Source organism: Petromyzon marinus, chromosome 49, assembly GCF_048934315.1.
Source record: "Petromyzon marinus isolate PM22_M1 ecotype Great Lakes invasive population chromosome 49, UKy_Petmar_22M1.pri1.0, whole genome shotgun sequence".
Lineage (NCBI taxonomy): Eukaryota > Metazoa > Chordata > Hyperoartia > Petromyzontiformes > Petromyzontidae > Petromyzon > Petromyzon marinus.
In genome coordinates this window covers 2,509,975-2,530,718 of record NC_133715.1, presented here as the reverse complement: position 1 = coordinate 2,530,718, position 20,744 = coordinate 2,509,975, and the positions used below count along the sequence as shown (strand labels likewise).

The following is a 20,744-nucleotide window of genomic DNA, read 5'->3' as shown; positions in this document are numbered from 1 at the left end:
GTGAAACCATTGGGTTTCCCCACTGGTTTGCTCCACTGGGTTGTCCCACTGGGTTGCTCCACTGGTTTACCCCACTGGGTTGCCACACTGGGTTGTCTACTGGTTTGCTCCACTGGTTTACCCCACTGGGTTGCCCACTGGGTTGCCCACTGGGTTGTCCCATTGGATTGCCCTACTGGATGCCCACTGGGTTACCTCACTGGGTTGCCCCACTGGGTTGCCCCACTGGGTTGCCTCATTGGGTTGCCCCACTGGGTTGCCCCACTGGGTTGCCCACTGGGTTGCCTCACTGGGTTGCCCACTGGGTTGCCCCATTGGGTTGCCCCACTGGGTTACCTCACTGGGTTGCCCACTGGGTTGCCCCATTGGGTTACCTCACTGGGTTGCCCACTGGGTTGCCCCATTGGGTTGCCCCACTGGGTTGCCCCATTGGGTTGCCCCACTGGGTTGCCCCACTGGGTTGCTCCACTGGGTTGCCCCTATGAGGGGCAACCCGGGGCAAGCGCTGGACTCCCGCTGGCGAGCAGAGAGGGTCCAGGTGAGGTGGAGGTCCCCTGCAGCACGTGGGTCTGAGACCTGCAGCACCAAAGCAGATTCCTCAGACGGTATCGATGGGGTAACTGAGCTGAAAGACTCCAGGGAAATGAAAAAAAGGTGAAAATGCTCAAGCTAGGTTCACTAATATCAAAAGTTATTATTATGAATCAAAACTTATATTGGCAATTTGATACAGGACTTTTGAAAATAATGTTTAAAGCAATCAGAACTAGGCCATTACAGGAATATCCCGCTGTGTATAACAGAATGCGTTATTGGGAAATGCTACTCCGAGAAGATATTTATGGTGAAAAATAAGTGCGTGACTGCTTGTCATGAAGTGTACAAAAATGCATATGGTTACAAGTTAACATACATCTTAACGAATAATAAATACAAATAATTCGATTAAGCTTACCAGAGATGGTCGAGCAGTTTGCTGATCGATGCCCCTTGGGGGTGACCAGTGATGGAGTTCCGCAGACAAAGGGGTGCCATCAGCTGCCTCTTCATCTGACGATGAAGCTGGAGCCACAGGAATGTTCACCAGCGGAAGCTGCCCCTCTTTTGTGCTCTCCTTCAGACCCTCTGGCTTGATTGCAAAACGTTTTAAACAAAAATCTGTCTTCTTCTTCAGCTCCTTGTAGCAGTAAACGCCAGTGAATATTCGCGATGGTGGTACCGTTTCATTAGCCTCTTCCCCCAGATTGATGTTTCAGCTGCATCAGATCCTCATTTGGTAGGTAGGTCCTCACAATTGGACTCAGTAGTGCGCGCTATGCAAGTACAGTACGGCATTACCTAATAGTCCGTTTTCACCGCGTGCGTTCTTAAGTTAACAAATTGCGCTCGTTACAGTGTCAAATATTTCAATCGGTCCTGGGCATCCCCTAGGGCAGGTCGGCCTTAAATGAGTACCTGCTGCGGTGTGTATACATCAACAAACTGGCGGAGACCAAGGCAGCCGAGGCGTGGTGTTAGCCACCCACCCCATTATCTGCCATGCTGTCCTTCATAGGTGCTCGCTAACAGCACTTGCCCCAACAATTCTGTTAAAGGCTATACGGGGGATATTTGTGTGTGTGTGTGTGCCGCAGGTGGAGCGGTAGTGTAGCGGTTAGCGCGCTGCGCTATGAACCCGGCGACCCCAGTTAGATTCCTGCTCATGGCCAACACCAGTGACGATTATCCGAACCGGTCCTGGGCCTTCCCTAGGTCGACTCATTCTCAAATGAGTACCTGGTGTGATCGCCACTGGGGAGACTAAGGCGGTTGGGCTTGGTGCTGGCCACCCACCCCCCTCATGTGCCGTTCCGGTCCTCATTTGTGCTACTCGCTAACAGCACTTGCCCCCAACAGTCTGTTAAGGCTGTACGGGGGACCTTTGTCTTTAGTTTTTTTTTCTGTGTGCTGCAGGTGGCTTGTGTATCGCGAGTCGGGCTTCACGGGCGAGTGCTTTGCGCTGGAGGAGGGAGAGGAGGAGATGACGGATCCGTGGGGGGAGATGCTTGCAGAGGAACAAGGGTTTGTGGGTGGGCCCATGGTGGGGAGGATCGATCAGGGCAAGGCGGAGGAGGATGGCGAGCCCAAGGAGCCGAAGATCGTCATTGGGTCCATCAAGCGCGTCGTCAAAGTAATGACGTGAAACAGTCGTTCGCGTCGTCGCGGAGAATATAAACAACGAAATGGATAAGCGCTCCATTTGTCTTCTTAACGTATATGTCTCTCCACAAACAAAACAACAGTATTCTTTCGCACAACCCTATCGGCCCCACGCCCCTTCTGGGAGTGCATCATTTCAACGGCATTGATTCATATACGAGCAAACTCTAGACCGGTTTCGACATGCAGGCTTGTATGTATGTATGTTGAACTTCTTTCACACCGTACGTAGCCAACCGTGCTAATCCGAGGCTTGCTTGAGTCACTGCTGCCAAAGTAAGGTCAATTTATACAGATAGTTATACTCGGGTGCAGGTCCCAACTATCCACGTTTCTTAGCAGTAACACGATTTGAGAGGTGGATAGGGTTGCTCAGAGGTGAAAGTGCTGAGCAGACAGCGCTGAGATCCTGGGTTTGAATCCAGGCAGCTGCCTGTGATTAAACCGAGTTCTGGAGTGTAACAAGATGATGGTCTCGTCATGGTTAACAATGACTAAACACAAAAAAGCCGTCACATTACATTTGAACCTTGTGGCAGTACCCCGGCTCTCGCACAATGTCCGTGACGCAGTCATTTTTAGTTTGTTGATGGTTGGCGATGCGGCAATTGACTCATCTCGACGAGCTGTACACTACGATGCACCACTACGGTGCGTACGAGCGATCAGGGTTTCAGCGCAATCTCCTCGCTGCGTTTCGACATTGCCGAGTGGCACTGATTTCGGATTGATTGGTACCCCAGTCGCGGAGTTAAGTACACCCCCGGAAAAAAAATAGTGTCCCAGAAATAAAATATTTAATTGTTCTCCAACACACCGGTGTGCCGTACTCCTAACGAGTCGGCATGTTCTGTTTACGTGACAAACCATTACTGATTGGCTGCGTCAGGTGGGTTAACGACATTTATATTTACGTGATCTAACCCCCCCCAAAAAGAACCTGTGTTATTTTAGATAAACAGTCGCGCATAAACAGCAGCCTCAGCGCCTAGTCGACAGCAGTAGTTGCGCGGGTTTTGTTGGAATCGCATAGTGCCGTAGAAGCCCCCGGCATCACCGCAGCCCTATGGGCCCGTGGCAGCACAATCTTAACCAATAACCGCTGGGAACCACTCGCTAGTTGGACACCCCCCCACCCCAACCTTGTAAAGTGTTGCCGTGCCCCATGCTTTGAAGAGAGTGAGAAGTCCCCCTTGTCAAAAGTGACGTGAGCATTGTGCAGTCACACCTTTACCTGTAAGTATCTTTGCACGTTGTACAATGTTCATTGCTGCCATTCAGCAACTGACAATCGAGGCGTTCATTGTCGAGTGGTTTTTCTCTTGAAAAGTTTTTTTCTTTTGAAGAAAGGGCATTCATTGCAAAAGGCAGTGGACTATCCCTCCATAGCTCTTATCTGTCTCAATGCAGAAGGTGTGGTTTCACATTCCATCAGAGTGCCAACACAAATATTGTAATTATTTTTCGGTCGGCATACTCGTGTAGCATTATGATTGTTTGAGAATGCGTGTTGCGTTTTAATCTTGATACTGCAGAGATTTCAGCAAAACCCGTTTCGATAAGGTATGAACCGGGCGTAAATGTAAAAAATTAAATTGAAGCCTGGATATAAGTTTTATTGTTCTCTCCGACTGCTATTGTGAGTCAGAGTGTGTGTGTGTCACGCTCCTGTCAAGCGAGGGTGTGATTTTTGTCAGCTGTGAGCCGCGTGGCTCAGGTTACCACACGGAAACTGGAGAGAGGGGGCGACGGCAGGCATGTGCGTGAAGCAGCAGACATCCGTCCAGTTAAAAGTGCCAGCTCACGTGTACAGCAATCCCTCGCCAACCGCCATGGGCGGCGGGGGGGGGGTAGATTCCTGGCAAAGGACGCAGTAGGCAAATGCGTGGTTGGTAAAGTGCAGGGGCTTATGGGAAATAGGGGGTTTGGAGCCACGGCCGCGGTCGAGCAAACTCCGTGCAAGGGTTTTCTGGTCGACTCGTCATAGCTTAACTAAGTTGCCTGTTTATTCTCTACACACGAATAAACTACAGTACATTACACACACAAAATAAAAATACATAAAAACATATACATCAAATTAACTTTACATACCGTTTACATTGAGGGTAGAAGTCCACGATGATGATGACGATGAGATGATGGGTGAAGGGTTGGTTAGAAGGAGGTGGGCCCATCCTCTTCCTTTGGGTCATCAATGACAGATGAGTGGGCAGGCGAGGAGGCAGGCAAGATATTAACTCCTTTGCCTGGTATACAGGAGGTTGTGGGTTCCACCCTGACCCCTGTATATTTGGAGTTTGCATGTTCTCCCCGTGGTCGTGTGGATTTTTCCTCCGGGGTGCTCCGGGTTTTTCCCTCCACATTTAGAATAAACACGCATTTAGAGTATTTGGCTGCTGTAAATTTCCACATGATAAGCCACTTCGTTGAACTATAATTTGTGATAGCCAGGTTGCTTCTGAATAAAGAGCTGTATAGCTCAGTTGGGCTTTACCTGGCAAAATAAAAATATATATATATATAAAAAAGGTATCTCTGTCTCCATTCCTCCCCCTGCCACAGGACCACTCCATGCCGGAGATCGTGCTCTTCTCGGAGGAGGAGTTCCGGGGGACAGACATCATTGTGTGCGACGACGCGGAGAAGGTGGAAGTTTACGGAATGCAGCCGACCGTCTCCTCCATCATCGTCAACTCTGGCGTGTGAGTTCCGTTGTCCGAAATGCGATGAAGTAGCGACGGCAGACCTCGTGCCTGAGATCAGCAGCCACGTTCAAAAGCCACGATGTCACGCTACAACTACAGCGCAATCCCTACACCATGTGACTCCCCAACATCTCTCCACAGCACAGGGACCCCTCTTGTGGGACTTCAGGTAGACTCACCATGAGTCATAAATTGTGATAATTTTAATTCGAAGAACCACTGTGCATCATATTGACGTAATAATTATTTACAGTTCATTATCAATCTACTGCTGGATTAAGGCCTCCTCATGCTCTGTTGATCCGGGGGAGGTTCTTTGACCTTACTTCACCATGCTGGTCAGTATGGGTTGGCGAGGAGTTGGGGGGGGCAGGTGGAGGGGCTAGGACCGGTTCATATATCACTCGCCACTGATGTTAGCCATGAAGTCAACTCCTTTTGATTTAATGCTTTCGTGACTGCAGGGATTCATATTCTTGGTTCTTTCGGTAAAGTCACATAGAAGGGAAACAAAATAATACAAATATTAGAAGGGAAACAATAAAATCATAAAACTATTATTATTTTATTGTTTCCCTTCTACGTGACTTTACCGAAAGAACCAAGAATATCAACTCCTTTTATCAGTATTAGGTTTCCAGGTTTATAGTGCTGTGCGCTAACCACTCTTCCACAGCTCCCCCCTGCATCCTATGAATATAACTTCTCAACCCAAGCTATTAATGCTTTGATACTTGCATTGGCTTTGTGCTGTTCACATTTTGGTGTTCACTGGTCTAACACTGCTGAGACAAGGCCATAAAGGAGGCTGTCTCTGATGTAGGCCGATCAGTTTAAAGAACAAACCATTTATAAATATATCAGACTTAATGCCTTGCAATTTGTGTCTATTTGATGTTTGAACATCTTAATACCTCCTGTATTATTGATATTTGTAAAAAGGGTTCGATAGATATCTGCGAGGATGCTATAACAGCAGACCTTGGAGGTCGGGTAGTCTGCTGTGCAGGATCGCACAGTTTAATATTTGGAGAATAATCATGCATGCATGCATGCGAGAGAACACCCAAACCAAACTCACAAGCGTTCTTACTGAAGGGTAGAAAAAGAAGCCCAGATAAACTCTCGGCACCAGTAAGGTCAGCGACACACGCTTCAACATGCAAGGGGTAGACAAATACCGCACACATGGATTATTAAGAACCCCACTTGCTTTTCAAATCGTGAATAAGCGCACTTGTTGCTGTGCAAGTGGACGTATCACGTGGTCACCATCTGATTACGGTCCAAAAACCCTACCTCCGAGTCTCTGTACTCCAGATGTGCAATAGAGGAATCGCGCGTAATCTTCCAATGTCTTCATCCCCAGATTGTGCTTTTAAGACGAGTTGTCTTTTACACTGTCTTTGTTCCCAATTGTATCCAGCTTCTGCTAGTGGGGTTATGTCAGGAGACAAACAATCCATACTCTTTGGTTCTTTCGGTAAAGTCACGTAGGTGAAAAAGTAATAAATAAATAGATATTAATAAATCACGACGTTTCGATTGCAACACAAGCAATCATCATCAGGTGTGATAACCACAGCAAGGGAATTTTTACTGAAGTGGGAGAGAGACCAGGGTTAGGGCAGTTAAAGAAGTCAGAGAGGGGGAGGGTAGGGGGGCGTGTAAACTGCCGGTACACCGGCGTCTTTGGTGTACCTGCAGTTTACGCACCCCTCACACCATTCACCCCCCCCCCCTACTCTCCCCCTCTCTGACTTATTTAACTGCCCTAACCCTGGCCTCTCTGCCCTAAAAAAAAAACCGCCACTTCTTTCAAATTTTCTTGCTGTGGTTATCACACCTGATGATGATTGCTTGTGTCGCAATCGAAACGCCGCTATTTATTTATTTATTTATATATTTTCCCCCCCGCCTACGTGACTTTACCGAAAGAACCAAAGAGTATGGATCCTTGCAGTCACGAAAACTTCAAATCTAGAACAAACAATCCACTTGGAACTGGTGCAGAACAGTGCAACAATTCGTGTTAGAGAACAGTCCACATAAGCAAATACCACAGAGGAACATTTGAAATCCCTTTTCAGTGACCTCTGGTCCACACACTTTCCTACTCGCGCTGCAACTGAGAGTAATGTTCAGCGAGTGACAGTCAAATCACGTTTTTTTTTGCTCAGAGCTTGAATTTAGCCCAATTAAGAGTTCCCATTTCGATGACGTACGCCTACATCATTCGAATGGAATCGGAGGAAGAAATACGTACCGAGGCTCCCACAAGGCCATGCGGGAGCGGGTGTGGGACAGTTTGGTGCCAGCTATCGTAGAGGGCCATCGTGTCGCTACGGTTCTCTGCGGCGAGTACAATGGCTTTAAAAACGACGGCGCTACGCATCTCTAAACAAAATTAATGCTAACCGTTTGCTCGTTCCGAGATTCAGCGGTGAACGGAACGCCCACTCTGCAACTTGCAGACGTCTCGGAACGGGAATGGGTTAAGTGAAGAACCATGCTTTGTTTGTGCAGTCATTGGCAACCGGGCTGAGACCATCAACTCTGCACACTTGAGAACCTGGTTTTGTCACAGGCAGCTGCCTGGATTCGAAAACCCAAGGGCCTCAGCAGTGCCAGCTCAGCTCTCTGCCCTCGGAACTGCCGCCAGCCATCTCTGACAGCCACATATGATAACTCCCGCAAAAAACGTTCGTGCTGACGATAACACTTTGTTATTCCTGGCTGTTTCTCCCATCTCAGGTGGCTGCTGTACCTGGGATTCCACTACATGGAGCTCATCAGCATCCTTGAGCCTGGGGAATACCCCACGATGGATTGTTGGGATGGGATGCAGCCTCGCATAGGATCCCTGCGGCCCCTCAAAATGGTACGGCCTCTCGTTAGTGGTGCGGTCCAAAGCCCTCCGCCGAACATCGTGGCCGGAGGAGTTTTTCTTGGCCAGACCCGGGACATCCGATCATTTAAGCAGTTGAATACTGTACTTATTGTCAGTTCTTCTAAAAAAATAAACACGATGTATATATTGCTGCTGCGTTGGCAGAGGTGCACAAGCATGAATAATAACAACAAAAACTTACTTAACACATCCGTCAACAACACCGCCTTAAAAGATACAAATATATAAACTCCTTAAAAAAAGTTTTTTTTTTTAAACAACGGTTTTATTCACACACAGGCGCGCCTGAGAGATGTGGCGCCTGCTTCTTGGGCGAGGCGATTTGAGAGTTTAGGGACCGCGGCGTTTTTGACCTGCACAAATCTCTATAAATAATAAGGCGTCCATACAAAATGTAAATTGCTTTAAAGTAGCGAACTAATTGATTAATTGATGCCGATTTTGATACAGGCATGCATTGTCACCGGATCTGAGTACGTGTGCCAAATTTGGAATTGATTGGGCAACAAGAAGTAGACTAACTTTTGATTACAAGATTTGACCAGTACACAGGAGTCAAGTTGAGTAAAACCGTTGAATAATAGATGACATATCCTATGAGGAAAATATTACCTGTCATGTTTTTTTTTCCTTTAAGGCATTGTTATTGACGAATGCATTCAATTTGTTTGTTATCGGTTGATCATTCGAGTGATCAGGTCACATTGAGAGTATTTGGAATTATGTTTTAAGGTAGTAAAGCAACACAGCACTCCTGTTCATGAGATGGAGAGTCATAATCGTGTTCAGGTCAACTCAGTCCCATCGTTATCAAACATCTAGGGCTGGCAAAGCGAGTACCACCGGGTGATACTTCGCCATTTAGTCATAAGTCAGTGGTGGTTGTTTCTATGCAAAAATGGGTCCTCACCATAGGAATGTGGAATTTCCATGACTGCCGTCGATGAAATCCTTTATCTAAATCAATGCAGATTAAGCGTAATTTGGATATTAGCCTGATATAGACCCAACATTCGTATTAGAATAAATTTAAAGAAATCAAGTTGCTGAACTCTCTTTCCGAATGCAGTAATCATCAAACTGACCTTTGATACCAACATTTTACTTAAGGAAATGACAAAAACATAAAAAAAACACTTTAGGTCTGAGCTCTTCCGAAATGACTGTAGCACCCAATACTTCTTGTGTAGAACGAGTACATGTCGTGAATGACGCTTAACATTAATTGTTTTGTTTGATTTTATTACAGGGAGAAATCAAAGTGGAGAGGCCGAATGAAGCGAAGGTAGAGAGTCGATGTTACTATTCTTCAACACCCTGTGGCATGATGGCTTCATTGAGCATTGAAACACATTCAATGTCTTCTTCTTTTTCTTCTTCTTACCGAAGCCCTTGGCACAGTCTAGCCCTGTCATATATAACTGTGAGCGAGGGTCTTACCTGTCTAACGGATGGTTGCAGCTAAACGTTACATTTTCAAGATTTTGGATTAACCGCCATGGGAAATAACATAATATTGTACACGTATGTATTTTAGAAATTATTTCGCACTGTACGTAGCCAACCGTGCAAGTCGGAAGTGCGCGCATTTCACACCTCAGGTGCTCCTTACCCATCAGTGGTCTGTGGCTCATTGCCCACATAGACAACGTTTCAGGCAATAGCCTATAAACTATTTTTGTAAAAACTAACTTGTTTTATTTAGCGATATAGCTCTTTTTCAGAAGCGACCTGGTCACTAATAATAGTTTAACGAAGTGGCTTATCACGTGGACCTTTAAAGCAGCCAAATGCTCTAAACGCGCGTTGCTAAATGTGGAGGGAAAAACCAGAGGACCCGGAGAAAAATCGACGCGACCACGGGGAGAACATGCAAACTCCAAATATGCAGGCGTCGTAATTGGATCGAACCCACGATCTCCTGTAAACCAGGCGCGGTAGTTAACATCTCGCCACTGTGAAGAAGAGCCAATGGCCGAAACGTCGTCAAATACATAACTCTACATACAATACACTTCCTTGTTGGGCAGCCCTGTTGACGAATGTGTTGAGTTTCTTGGTTTGTTCATTTGAGAAAAGGTGCACTTTGACCTTCGCCTGTTGACCCCCGCAGGTGATTTTGTACGAGGAGCCGAATTTTGAAGGGCAGCAGAAGGAGGCGTTTTTGGAGATTCCCACGCTGGGCGGAGTTTTCGGGGAAGACTCTCCCGGGAGAGTCGCTTCCATCCGCGTCAGGGCCGGAGTGTGAGCGTCCACGTGTGCACCGCGCTACCTTGACGCACCGCGTATTGCCCTGCAGCAGATTGGTCCCAGTTGCATCTATCCCAGTCTCGTCATCATCATCAGAAGTCATTCACAGCTGCACGAAGGCCTCTCAATGCCATCACCATCCCGCATGGCCCCACGAATGCCACAATCTCTGTCATTCCTACAAATTTTCTGATCTCATCACTCCGTGCATGCACGTGTGTTGAACTTCTTTCGCACCGTACGTAGCCAACCGTGATAATCGGAGGTGCGAACTCCATCTCCATAGTGAACATGCATTCTGTTGTGGAGGCCTGTCAATTATTTATGTAGTGGGCACACCACCCTTCGCCCGCTGTACTGTGCAGTGACATGGTTGCCGCTTGTTGCAGAGGTTCGCGGTTTGAGCCCATTAGCCGCCCTGGTTAATACTGTGGGGTGTATTAACCAACAGTACTCGCTGTCCACTTCACAGTGGACATCGGAGATCTCGTGACATTATTTGAAAACAAGTCTGCCATCTGTGCTGGCATCGGGGTCTAAATTTTCCAGATTTGGAAACACGTTAATTGGGCTTAAGCCACATAGGAATATTGCCCCCCGCTTGAAATCACTGCAGACTATACTCGTCTGCGAAAACGTGGTGCCTTGGGAATAGCCTTGCACCATAAGAATGGTGCGAATACCAGTTACACTAAACTATTATTAATGTTACACTGTCAGTTGTCAGCAGCGCTTCCTCGAATAGACATAGGCAGGCTAACAATGAGTGCCTCTGTCGTTGTAGGTGGGTTGGTTACGAAGGTCCTAATTTTTCCGGTCGGCAGTATATCCTGGAGGAAGGTGAATACCACAGCTGGCAAGAGTGGGGAGGCTGCAATGAGACACTTTCCTCCATAAGACCCATATTTGCTGTAAGTACATCACACGTTATTTTGCTTATGGACAAATTGTGGCCACCGGGGCTTGCCCAGGTGTTGTCGGCATGGGGCTGTGAGGTGGCCAGGGGATGGCAGTGCTGAGGGTCACCGGTTGCACCCCATTCCTCCCACAAGCCAATGCTTCGTTGACGGTATGCAGGGCCAAAATGGAAAAGACTCGTGAGACACGAGACACCTGCCTGGTTTTTAAAAAAAATACCATTATTATTTTATATTCTTTGGTTCTTTCGGTAAAGTCACGTAGATAGAAATTAATAAAAAGGTAAAAAACCACGACGTTTCGATCGCAACACAGGCGATCGTCCTCAGGTGAACAAATACAGCTGGTGGACCGTTGAGAAAAATATCGTGAGAGAGCTGTTTGAGCCAATTGCAGAGCCACTGCAACCAAAAGTTATATATGCTTGGAGTAGGCGGGGCTAGAGATGGAATTTGCAAGTTAATTCAAGATCACAGAGCTAGGAATACCTCGGCTAATTATGTCTGTATTCACCACAATACTTGTGATCAGCATGAAAACAAAAATAAGGCGATCGGTATTACCTTGGTGTCACGGCATCTCTTCAGAGAAGTGAGAGACTCAATCAGGTGAGCCCTGCTGTCTCGAAATCTGTTAAAAGATCTAATGGTTGGCCAAAATCAGTTGCGAAAATCAAAATCAGTCCTAGGCCTCCCGTAGGTCTACTCGGCCTAAAAATAAGTACCTCGTGCTCTGTGTAACAACAGCATTGGGGAGACAAAGGTGGCCGGGCATGTTTGCAGCCACACCACCCCTTCGTATGCCGTCTTGGACCTTCATAGGTGCTCGCTAACCACATTAGCCCCAACAGTCTGTTCTTCTTGCAACATACGTGTGTGTATTTATATATCGATGTCATTAAGCCGTTTAGTAGCCTCTTTGGAGGTCTGGTGGCTCGTCTGTTGAGGCTACAAGGCTATAGGGGGGGGATCCTTGTTGTTGTATGTTGTGTGTACGTATGTATGTACGAAGCCAACCGTGCTCATCGGAAGCTGCTGTCGATGTTGTGCGCTGCAGGACTTTGCGGAGCCGCGGGTGGTGCTCCTGGAGCTGCCCGGCTCACCCGAGGGCCGAGAGTTGAGCGTGGAGGGAGACTCGTTGACGGACGTAGAAGCGGTCGGCTACGCGCCCACCACCACCTCCATCTCCGTCGAGCGCGGCGTGTGAGTCACGTCCACCACCCCTCACCCCCTGCACGCGTTCGCTCTAGGAATGGCTTCACATCGTGCCGTGGTGAATGGGTGGTCGGCATGCTGGACTTGCAATCCAGTTGGTCCACCGGTTTGATCTCCTGGTTCGCGACGCTGCCGAGATGTTAACTCCCTCACGTGGTATGCAAGAGGTTGTAGATTCGATCCAAAAACCTGGCGCCTGTATATTTGGAGTTTGCGTGTCTCTCTCCCCATGGTCGCGTGGATTTTTTTTCCAGGTCCTCCGGTTTTTCCCTCCACATTCCTAAATATGCGTTTAGTGTATTTGGCTGCTATAAATTACCACGTGATAAGCCACTTCGTTGAACTATCAATTTGTGGCCAGGTCGCTTCTGAAAAAGCTCCATTGCGCAGTGGGCCTTACCTGGTAAAATAAAAAAGTTTAGTTTTGTGTAGATATAAAACAAAAAAGTATTTTTTGTTATTCCTGATAGTCTCTTGTTCACCCAGCAGTGTGAATGGCTACATCACAGTTAGTGGATTGACAGGTCACGTTTGGTGGGGTAAAGTGTGGGTAACTTCCAGGATGTGGAATATTTGGCCGAGCTACCCCCTAGCACGGTTGTTCTTCATTGCAAGGCCCACTCGCCACTGGTGGCCCCCTAGTGGCCATTAGTGCTGCCCCTGACACCACATCATCATCATGATCGTGCAGCTGTCAAACTCCCAATGGTTTCAAATGTGTGGCGGTCCTCACACTGATGATGTCTTATTGGAAAAAGTGGCCTCCCTCTGAAATTTTGCGAAGAACACTTCCCTAAGAGGCGATCTCTTGAACTTGGGTCAAAGGTGCGCAAGTGGATTGTCATGGTAACCGAGCACCTGTTTGGCTTTTTGCCTTGCTGGTACAGGTCTATCTGTATTACTTGAGAAGAGTCAAGTGAGCTACAGCGATGCACGTTTTACCAACAGAGTTTATGGTTTGTCATCCCTTACTCATATATATATATTTGCACCTCCGATGAGCATGGTTGGCTCCGTACTGGTGCGAAAGAAGTTCGGCTTGCATACATACGTACAGAAAGAACGCGTCAAATATTACACTGCAATTTCTAATTAAAACGTCCGCCTTTCTGTGTATGTGTTACTGGCTGCTCTGTGTGTGTGCGTTGCGCGCACAGGTGGGTCGCGTTTGAGCTCGAGGATTTCATGGGCCAGATGTTCGTCCTGGAGAAAGGATATTACGCAACACCGGCGGACTGGGGTGGCCAAGGTCCCACTCTGTCCTCCATTAGGCCTGTCCGACTGGTGAGACTCGCCCCTCGCACAATCCCCTGGCTCTCTTACCGCACACGCGTACGTATCCTTTTGCTGTGACAGCTGAAATTGAGATGGTGGCAAGTGGGCCATCGTGCGAGTGGGACGCTTTCCTTGTTGGTTTTAATTCTGCGCTTTTTTATTTTTGTGTTCTAGGAGCGAAGTGTGGAAATGAGTTCTAAAGCCAAGGTAAGATTATATAATGTTGAGGTTGTTGTTGAATCTTCTCAAATAAAGAAACCATCCCCAAATTCAGTTTCGGTTCTTTTTTCTCCGACTTCCAAATGGCATGCGGTAAGGGCGTGACCAAGTCTTGATATTGCACAAAATCCCCGAGACGTCAATGGCTACACTCAACACCAATGTCACTATCTTTGCATTTTTTAAATAAACATCTGCTGAGCTTCCATTTGAACAAAGATGTAGCCCAATCAACAAGCAGCTCACCCGGGCTGTGTGGCCTAGACTTTCTGACAAGTTTTTAAGCCGTTCTGGCATTTTTCTGCCGACTCACGTGCGGTCTTTGCCTCACTGGTCGTCCACCGCCACTCATCCCGCCGTTAGGCCTCCTCCTCCTCTCCGCGATTTCTTCATATTGTGGTTCAACGTTTGGAACGATCTCTTTCTACATCTATTTATTTTTTCGGTCTCCACCCTGTTGCCTTGCAGTTTTACTCTCCGTTAAATGAGAAAGAAAAACAATTTGTGGTGTGACTGCCGTTAAGTTTTAATGCATCACTTCAGCGCCAGGATGTGTTACGCGTGATTATAAAAATAACTGAAAAGTATTTGTTATCGAGGAAGACTCTGAATTGTGCCGGTAAGTGAAGCATGCACAGACTAGGCTCCTGTCTACAAGACGAGGGCGTTTTTTTTTTTTCAGCCACGTTCTCTCTTGACCGAGTCACACATTCTCTGACACGTGTTCACACTTTTGCATATAATCGGTGAATCCTGTGACAAGCCGCTGCTTCTTTCATCGGCTCCCTTGATGGGGAGGCAAGGATGGTTGTGCGTGGGAACGTTACGTGTATTCCCTCGGACACATTTTACAACGCCGCTCCCCGTTCCTTTGTGTGTGTTCAGATGGAGGTGTACTCGCAGAGAGATTTCTCAGGGATGCATCGCCTCGCGGATGCCGATTTTAAGACCCTGCCCGAAGGCTGGTCCACGGTTGGCTCCGCGCGAGTGTTGAAGGGCTGGTAAGTGCGTGCCTGTGCCCTTTACTCATTGTGACGTCAGGCATACGGTGAAAAGTTCTCCCAAGGTGGGGCACCACGGTGGTGTGAGGGGCGCCAAGGTTGTTGGGATGCGATCTTCCTCACCGGGTATGCAGGAGGTCGGCCGTTCGATCCCAACCCTTGACGCCTGTATATTTGGAGTTTGCATCTTCTCTTTGTGGTTGCGTGGATATTTTTTGTCCCTCCACATTACATGCGTTTAGATTATTTCGATGAATTTGCTGCTGTAAATTTCCACACGATAAGCCACTTTATTGAGCTATCATTTGTGGCCAGGTCGCTTCTGAAAAATAAGCTCAAGTAGCTCAGTGGGCTTTTCGCTGTGTTTTGTGCTCTGTGCAGCTGGGTCCTATACAGCAATGATGACTTCTCTGGGAGGGAATTCATTCTGGAGGAGGGCTGCTACTCATGCCCAGAAGCATTTTTCTCGCTCGACGCTCAGATCAAGTCTCTTCGGCCAATTCCTATCGTAAGTATGTATGTATGTTGAACTTCTTTCGCACCGAGCTTAGCAAACCGTCCTAATCAGAGGTGCAATTAGCATGGTTGGCTTAAGTAGCTACCGATTCCACACCACGGCATGTCATTTGCTTATTACAGCCCTACAACCAGTTCCGGATTCACTGGCATAGCCACGTGACGTGTAACCACAGCGAGAGGTATGCTTGGTGAGAGACGCAGGTGAAATGAAGCCCTGATTCTATTAATTAATCAAATAATGTTTGCTGTATTACTAGGTAGGTGTTTGCGGTTGTGCTGTGTAGCTCTCCGCTGTACGTTCCGGTCATTCAGTGTATTGTTCGAAAGGATGTCCCTCCACACGCTGGGAGCTTTAGTTTGTGTAAGATATCGACACTGTTTGCTTCACCAGTATGCATCGACCCTTGCGCAGAAGCATGAGCTGAGCGCTCATCTACGCTGCATTGCGCTTTTCGGTTCGAGTTTATTTGATTCCTTGAATGGATGGTCCCGTTGTGGCAGCTTCCTGGATATTTTACAACGGAGATCCGTAGTATGCGTGTATGTGCGTGTGTTGAACTTCTTTCGCGCCCTACGTAGCCAACCGTGCTAATCGGAGGTGCGTAAACGCAGACGCAGCCGCAGCAGCAGCAGCAATGAACGCATAATACAAAAGCATCGACGTTGTGGAAACCAACAAGCAACAGAGTCCTTGAGGAATTTTGCACAACCAGCAAACGTGGTCGTTAAACGAAAAAAAACACAAATATTATTACGAGAGCGAGAGGTGTCTGGCAAAAGAAGCTAGGGTACAGACGCAAGCGAGCACCTGCGTCTCACTGCGCAATGCGGCCCGCTCGCGCAGGTCTTCTCGGAGCCGTCCATCAGCCTCTTCTCGCACGAGGACCTCCGTGGCCGGGAGATGGTGCTGGAGGAGGCGACCCCGAGCCTGGACACCCTCGGCGGTGGAGGCTGCGTGCGCTCGCTCCACGTCCACGGCGGGCTGTAAGCGGCGATCCACTCCCCGTAGTACGCATGCAGCTGACTCCCCGTCATCCGTGGGGATCTTGGAATCTCTCCGGGATGAGTCCTATTCATTATCATGATCAGATATTTGTCACTGGCTTTCCACTTTGCTGCCGTTTTCTATCCACTTCTGTATAGACAGTGGCCAAAGGAATGCCTCCAACAATGGAAGGCCTCCTTCAAATCTTCGCCATCCAATGCAGTCATGCGGTACCACAATCTATCATACTCCTGCATTTGAACTGATCTCACTGCTCCACCATCTCTGCAGTGGCCATCCTCTCGGGCATACTAAGCTTTGTCCATAATCCCTTTCAACAATGTACCTTGTCCACGCCATCTTCTCGTAACGGTGAATGTGAATGTCTCCGATTGGCGTTTCTTTCACTGATCCGAGTGCTCTAATTTCCGAGCCCGCGTGCATAGCCAGTTTCTTCCGGGTTGCGGATAAACCGTGCTTTTCCTAAGTAAGGAAGAACATATTCTTAGTTTTTTCGGTAAAGTCACGTTGAAGAGAAACAACAAAATAACAAATTATATATAAAACAATAAAAAATTCTCACGACGTTTCGACCATAACTCAAACGGTCATCATCAGGTGTGTTGGTTTGCATAAATTTATTTTTAAAAACGGCACATTTATTTATTTATAAAAAAAAACCGTTGGCGTCACGCGCAGCGATTGGCAGTTTGCCCAGGACTAGTCCATCTATTTTTTTTTTAAAGAGGAGGGGGGAGACGAAATTTTTTATAATGTATGCTGTCTGAAAGCCACTGTAAGCGTGAACAATCAATCAAGAACTGAAATGATTTATCAAATCTTTCCAATGATTGCTAAGATAGAATCCATCTTCTCGGTTGAAATTGTCTCTGTGCTTGTATATGTGGATAGCCTCATGAACGAATCTCTCATGGAAGCCAGATGGCTTACAAAGAACCTCCATCTTGGAAAAGTCAATGGCATGTGAGCCTACTGAATTAGAACAATGATCTGCTACGGCCGAGGTGTTGGTCCTACCGTGTTTAAGGTCTGCTTTATGTTCACGAATGCGGTCCGAGACATGGCGTTTGGTTTCTCCAATGTAACTACTACCACAGAGGCAACTTAGTTTGTAGACACCAGGGTATTGTATGTCCGGAATCACATCTTTTACAGATGGAACCAGATCACGGATTTTATGTAATGTGTTGAAACGGACCTGGATCTTGTGTTTATTCAAGATTTTGGAGATCTTTTTTGTGATCCCAGCAATGTAGGGTAAAGTGATGGTTTTGAAAGGCTCCTCAAGAGGGTTCTTCTTCATGGTTTGAGTGATAGCTTTGCGGATTGTATAGTCGGAGTAACCATTAGCCCTAAGAGCTTGGTGTACGTGCTTGAGTTCACTGTTTATGTGTTCCTGGTCGGATATGCATTGGGCTCTATGATACAGAGTCTTGATGAGAGAATTCTTCTGTGATGGATGGTGGTGGGAATCCGGTTTCCACCACCATCACAGAAGAATTCTCTCATCAAGACTCTGTATCATAGAGCCCAATGCATATCCGACCAGGAACACATAAACAGTGAACTCAAGCACGTACACCAAGCTCTTAGGGCTAACGGTTACTCAGACTATACAATCCGCAAAGCTATCACTCAAACCATGAAGAAGAACCCTCTTGAGGAGCCTTTCAAAACCATCACTTTACCCTACATTGCTGGGATCACAAAAAAGATCTCCAAAATCTTGAATAAACACAAGATCCAGGTCCGTTTCAACACATTACATAAAATCCGTGATCTGGTTCCGTCTGTAAAAGATGTGATTCCGGACATACAATACCCTGGTGTCTACAAACTAAGTTGCCTCTGTGGTAGTAGTTACATTGGAGAAACCAAACGCCATGTCTCGGACCGCATTCATGAACATAAAGCAGACCTTAAACACGGTAGGACCAACACCTCGGCCGTAGCAGATCATTGTTCTAATTCAGTAGGCTCACATGCCATTGACTTTTCCAAGACGGAGGTTCTTTGTAAGCCATCTGGCTTCCATGAGAGATTCGTTCATGAGGCTATCCACATATACAAGCACAGAGACAATTTCAACCGAGAAGATGGATTCTATCTTAGCAATCATTGGAAAGATTTGATAAATCATTTCAGTTCTTGATTGATTGTTCACGCTTACAGTGGCTTTCAGACAGCATACATTATAAAAAATTTCGTCTCCCTCCTCTTTTCAAAAAAATAGATGGACTAGTCCTGGGCAAACTGCCAATTGCTGCGCGTGACGCCAACGTTTTTTTTATAAATAAATAAATGTGCCGTTTTTAAAAATAAATTTATGCAAACCAACACACCTGATGATGACCGTTTGAGTTATGGTCGAAACGTCGTGAGAATTTTTTATTGTTTTATATATAATTTGTTATTTTGTTGTTTCTCTTCAACGTGACTTTACCGAAAAAACTAAGAATATGAATTACTGCAGTCACGAAAGCTTTAAATCAAAATTTAAGGAAGAACATGTTAATATATGTGGCATTCCCTGCTTATTCACACCTTTTGCGCCCTTTTCACTTGAGACCCAGTGGCGGATTACTTTAAGAAACAATATCACCCATTATAAATACGTGTCACACAGTCATTCCCCCCCCCCCCCAGTGGCATGCAGGCGAAGTCAACCTTCCCCTATAGGTCCCATACCCAAAAGCACGATACCTCTGTTCGTTGCACGTTTGGTTCTCAGGTATGCCGCTCGAAGGACTGTCAGGTTAGTTGGTGAGTTGATCCTCTTCATCTCCTATTGGACGTGAGGCCCTTCACTACTTCTTCCTGTCTTTGGCAACGTATTGAGCCTTGCCCCAAGAGAGGTTGACCGCTGCTGCCGGCTCGTCCTTCACGGTCTTGCGCCAGGTGGTCTTCGGTCTCCCAGGTTTCCTTCTGCCCGGTGGTGTCCATCGTAGAGGGCCAATTATTGGTATAAGATCCTGGTCCATCATTCCGAGTACGTGTCCGAGCCGTCTTGAGTCGCCGTTTCTTGACGTCTCGTCTCTGGTATTAGTACAACCGGTCTTCTGGTTCCGTTCGGTGTTGTGTATTTTGTTTGGTCAGAAGATTGTACGGTTGGGTTCTTGCAAAATATATTTTTTCAAAAAAGGAAAAGACATCAACGCTGACACTTTTTCTGCTTCTTCACCCCAATTCTAAGTAGGTGAACAACATTTGTATAGCATAATTTACGTATTTATCTGTGTTTGTTTTACGGATAAAGGACAGTTTACTACCAATAGCCCATGTATCTAGCCAGTGCGATATTGCCGTGCATCGCAACCAAGGTGGCGATTTTCCACAAGATCTACTGTGGAGTCACACCCCTGCTTTCCCTTCCCACGTCATCTTGCCCCCCTTCACACGCTCTCCGATCCAGAGACCGAGGCCATATGTAGAAGCCCCCCCACCCAGGTCCACCTCGAATGGGAGGTTGCTCCTTTTTCACTGCCGCTGTAATAGGGAAAGTCTCCAGCCCTTTGACTGCACTGCCGACTCCCTGCCCACTTTTCTATGCTCAAGACCATGGACGGAGTTTGTGGGGGGGAGGGTATGGGGGGGGGCGCAACAGCTTTGTCAATTTATTTTCTGCAGTTCACAATTCAGATTACAAATAAACGAATTAATTATATGCACCCGCGATTCCTAATGTGAGGGACAAAGCGAACCCCTGCCTCCCCAAATATAGAAGTCTACCTGTGACAATCCTCAAGACCTTCACTTTTCCCTCTGTGTATGACTGACTCCCTTCTACAAAGTATCTTCAGCTTCACTTTACCATACGCTAATTTCTCCTTGTCCGCCCTACAGCCTCTTACCCCCTCAACCCTCCCCTAAATAATACGATTCCTATTCTTATTTTTGAAATCCCCATGGGCCTTTTAATGCGCATGTATACCTACCTCGTTCAATATTTTCCAAATCTAAATTGTATTTTCATACACGTTGTGTTAATAGGGAGCTCATGACTGAGGAACGATTGTGCAGGCATGCATAACCATCGCACCCAACACAGCTGTGAGCTTCCGTACTGTAGCAAACTGGCTGAGCCAGTCCCAGAAGTAGCATACATATGCCAAGTCTCATTTGAATTGAGGCAATTTGATGGTTCAAATCAATTGCTGTTCGTCTGCAATCGTTTCAATGTTTGCCTCTTTTCATCAGAAGCGCTTTGCACAACAAACATGAACAATTAACTTTTGCTGTTACAATTTGAAGGGCGCCGTCTGTAATCTCAGCACCGCCTCTTCACCACTACGGTAGTTGTCAACCCCAAGGGACAATCGTGACAGTTGTGGTCGAACAGTGACGCCCCAATTTAACGTCTCGGCACCAACCCAACCCTTGAGGGCCCCCTTGGCTTAAACCTGCCACGAACACGATGGTCCACCCTCAAGCAACTGACCCGTATAGCACCCATGGCAGCTTCAAGTGGACATTCAGAGGAGGAAGCGGGTGTCACGGGGAGCAGACCGAAGGGCACTGCACGCG

At 47.0% G+C, this 20,744-nt stretch overlaps 1 protein-coding gene across 2 annotated transcripts in view; it reads left to right on the top strand.

The window, feature by feature from the left end:
• LOC116953008 (uncharacterized) overlaps window positions 1-20,744 on the top strand; it is a 97,152-nt gene that overhangs the window by 51,034 nt on the left and 25,374 nt on the right. For both annotated transcript variants that reach the window (XM_032972817.2, XM_032972818.2), the window contains exons 7-18: window positions 1,954-2,170; window positions 4,765-4,904; window positions 7,662-7,788; window positions 9,068-9,103; window positions 9,932-10,062; window positions 10,853-10,979; window positions 12,043-12,188; window positions 13,358-13,484; window positions 13,650-13,682; window positions 14,580-14,695; window positions 15,077-15,203; window positions 16,059-16,198. In XM_032972817.2, coding sequence (XP_032828708.1) covers window positions 1,954-2,170; window positions 4,765-4,904; window positions 7,662-7,788; window positions 9,068-9,103; window positions 9,932-10,062; window positions 10,853-10,979; window positions 12,043-12,188; window positions 13,358-13,484; window positions 13,650-13,682; window positions 14,580-14,695; window positions 15,077-15,203; window positions 16,059-16,198 — 1,467 coding nt within the window. The remainder of the gene's footprint in view (window positions 1-1,953; window positions 2,171-4,764; window positions 4,905-7,661; window positions 7,789-9,067; window positions 9,104-9,931; window positions 10,063-10,852; window positions 10,980-12,042; window positions 12,189-13,357; window positions 13,485-13,649; window positions 13,683-14,579; window positions 14,696-15,076; window positions 15,204-16,058; window positions 16,199-20,744) is intronic.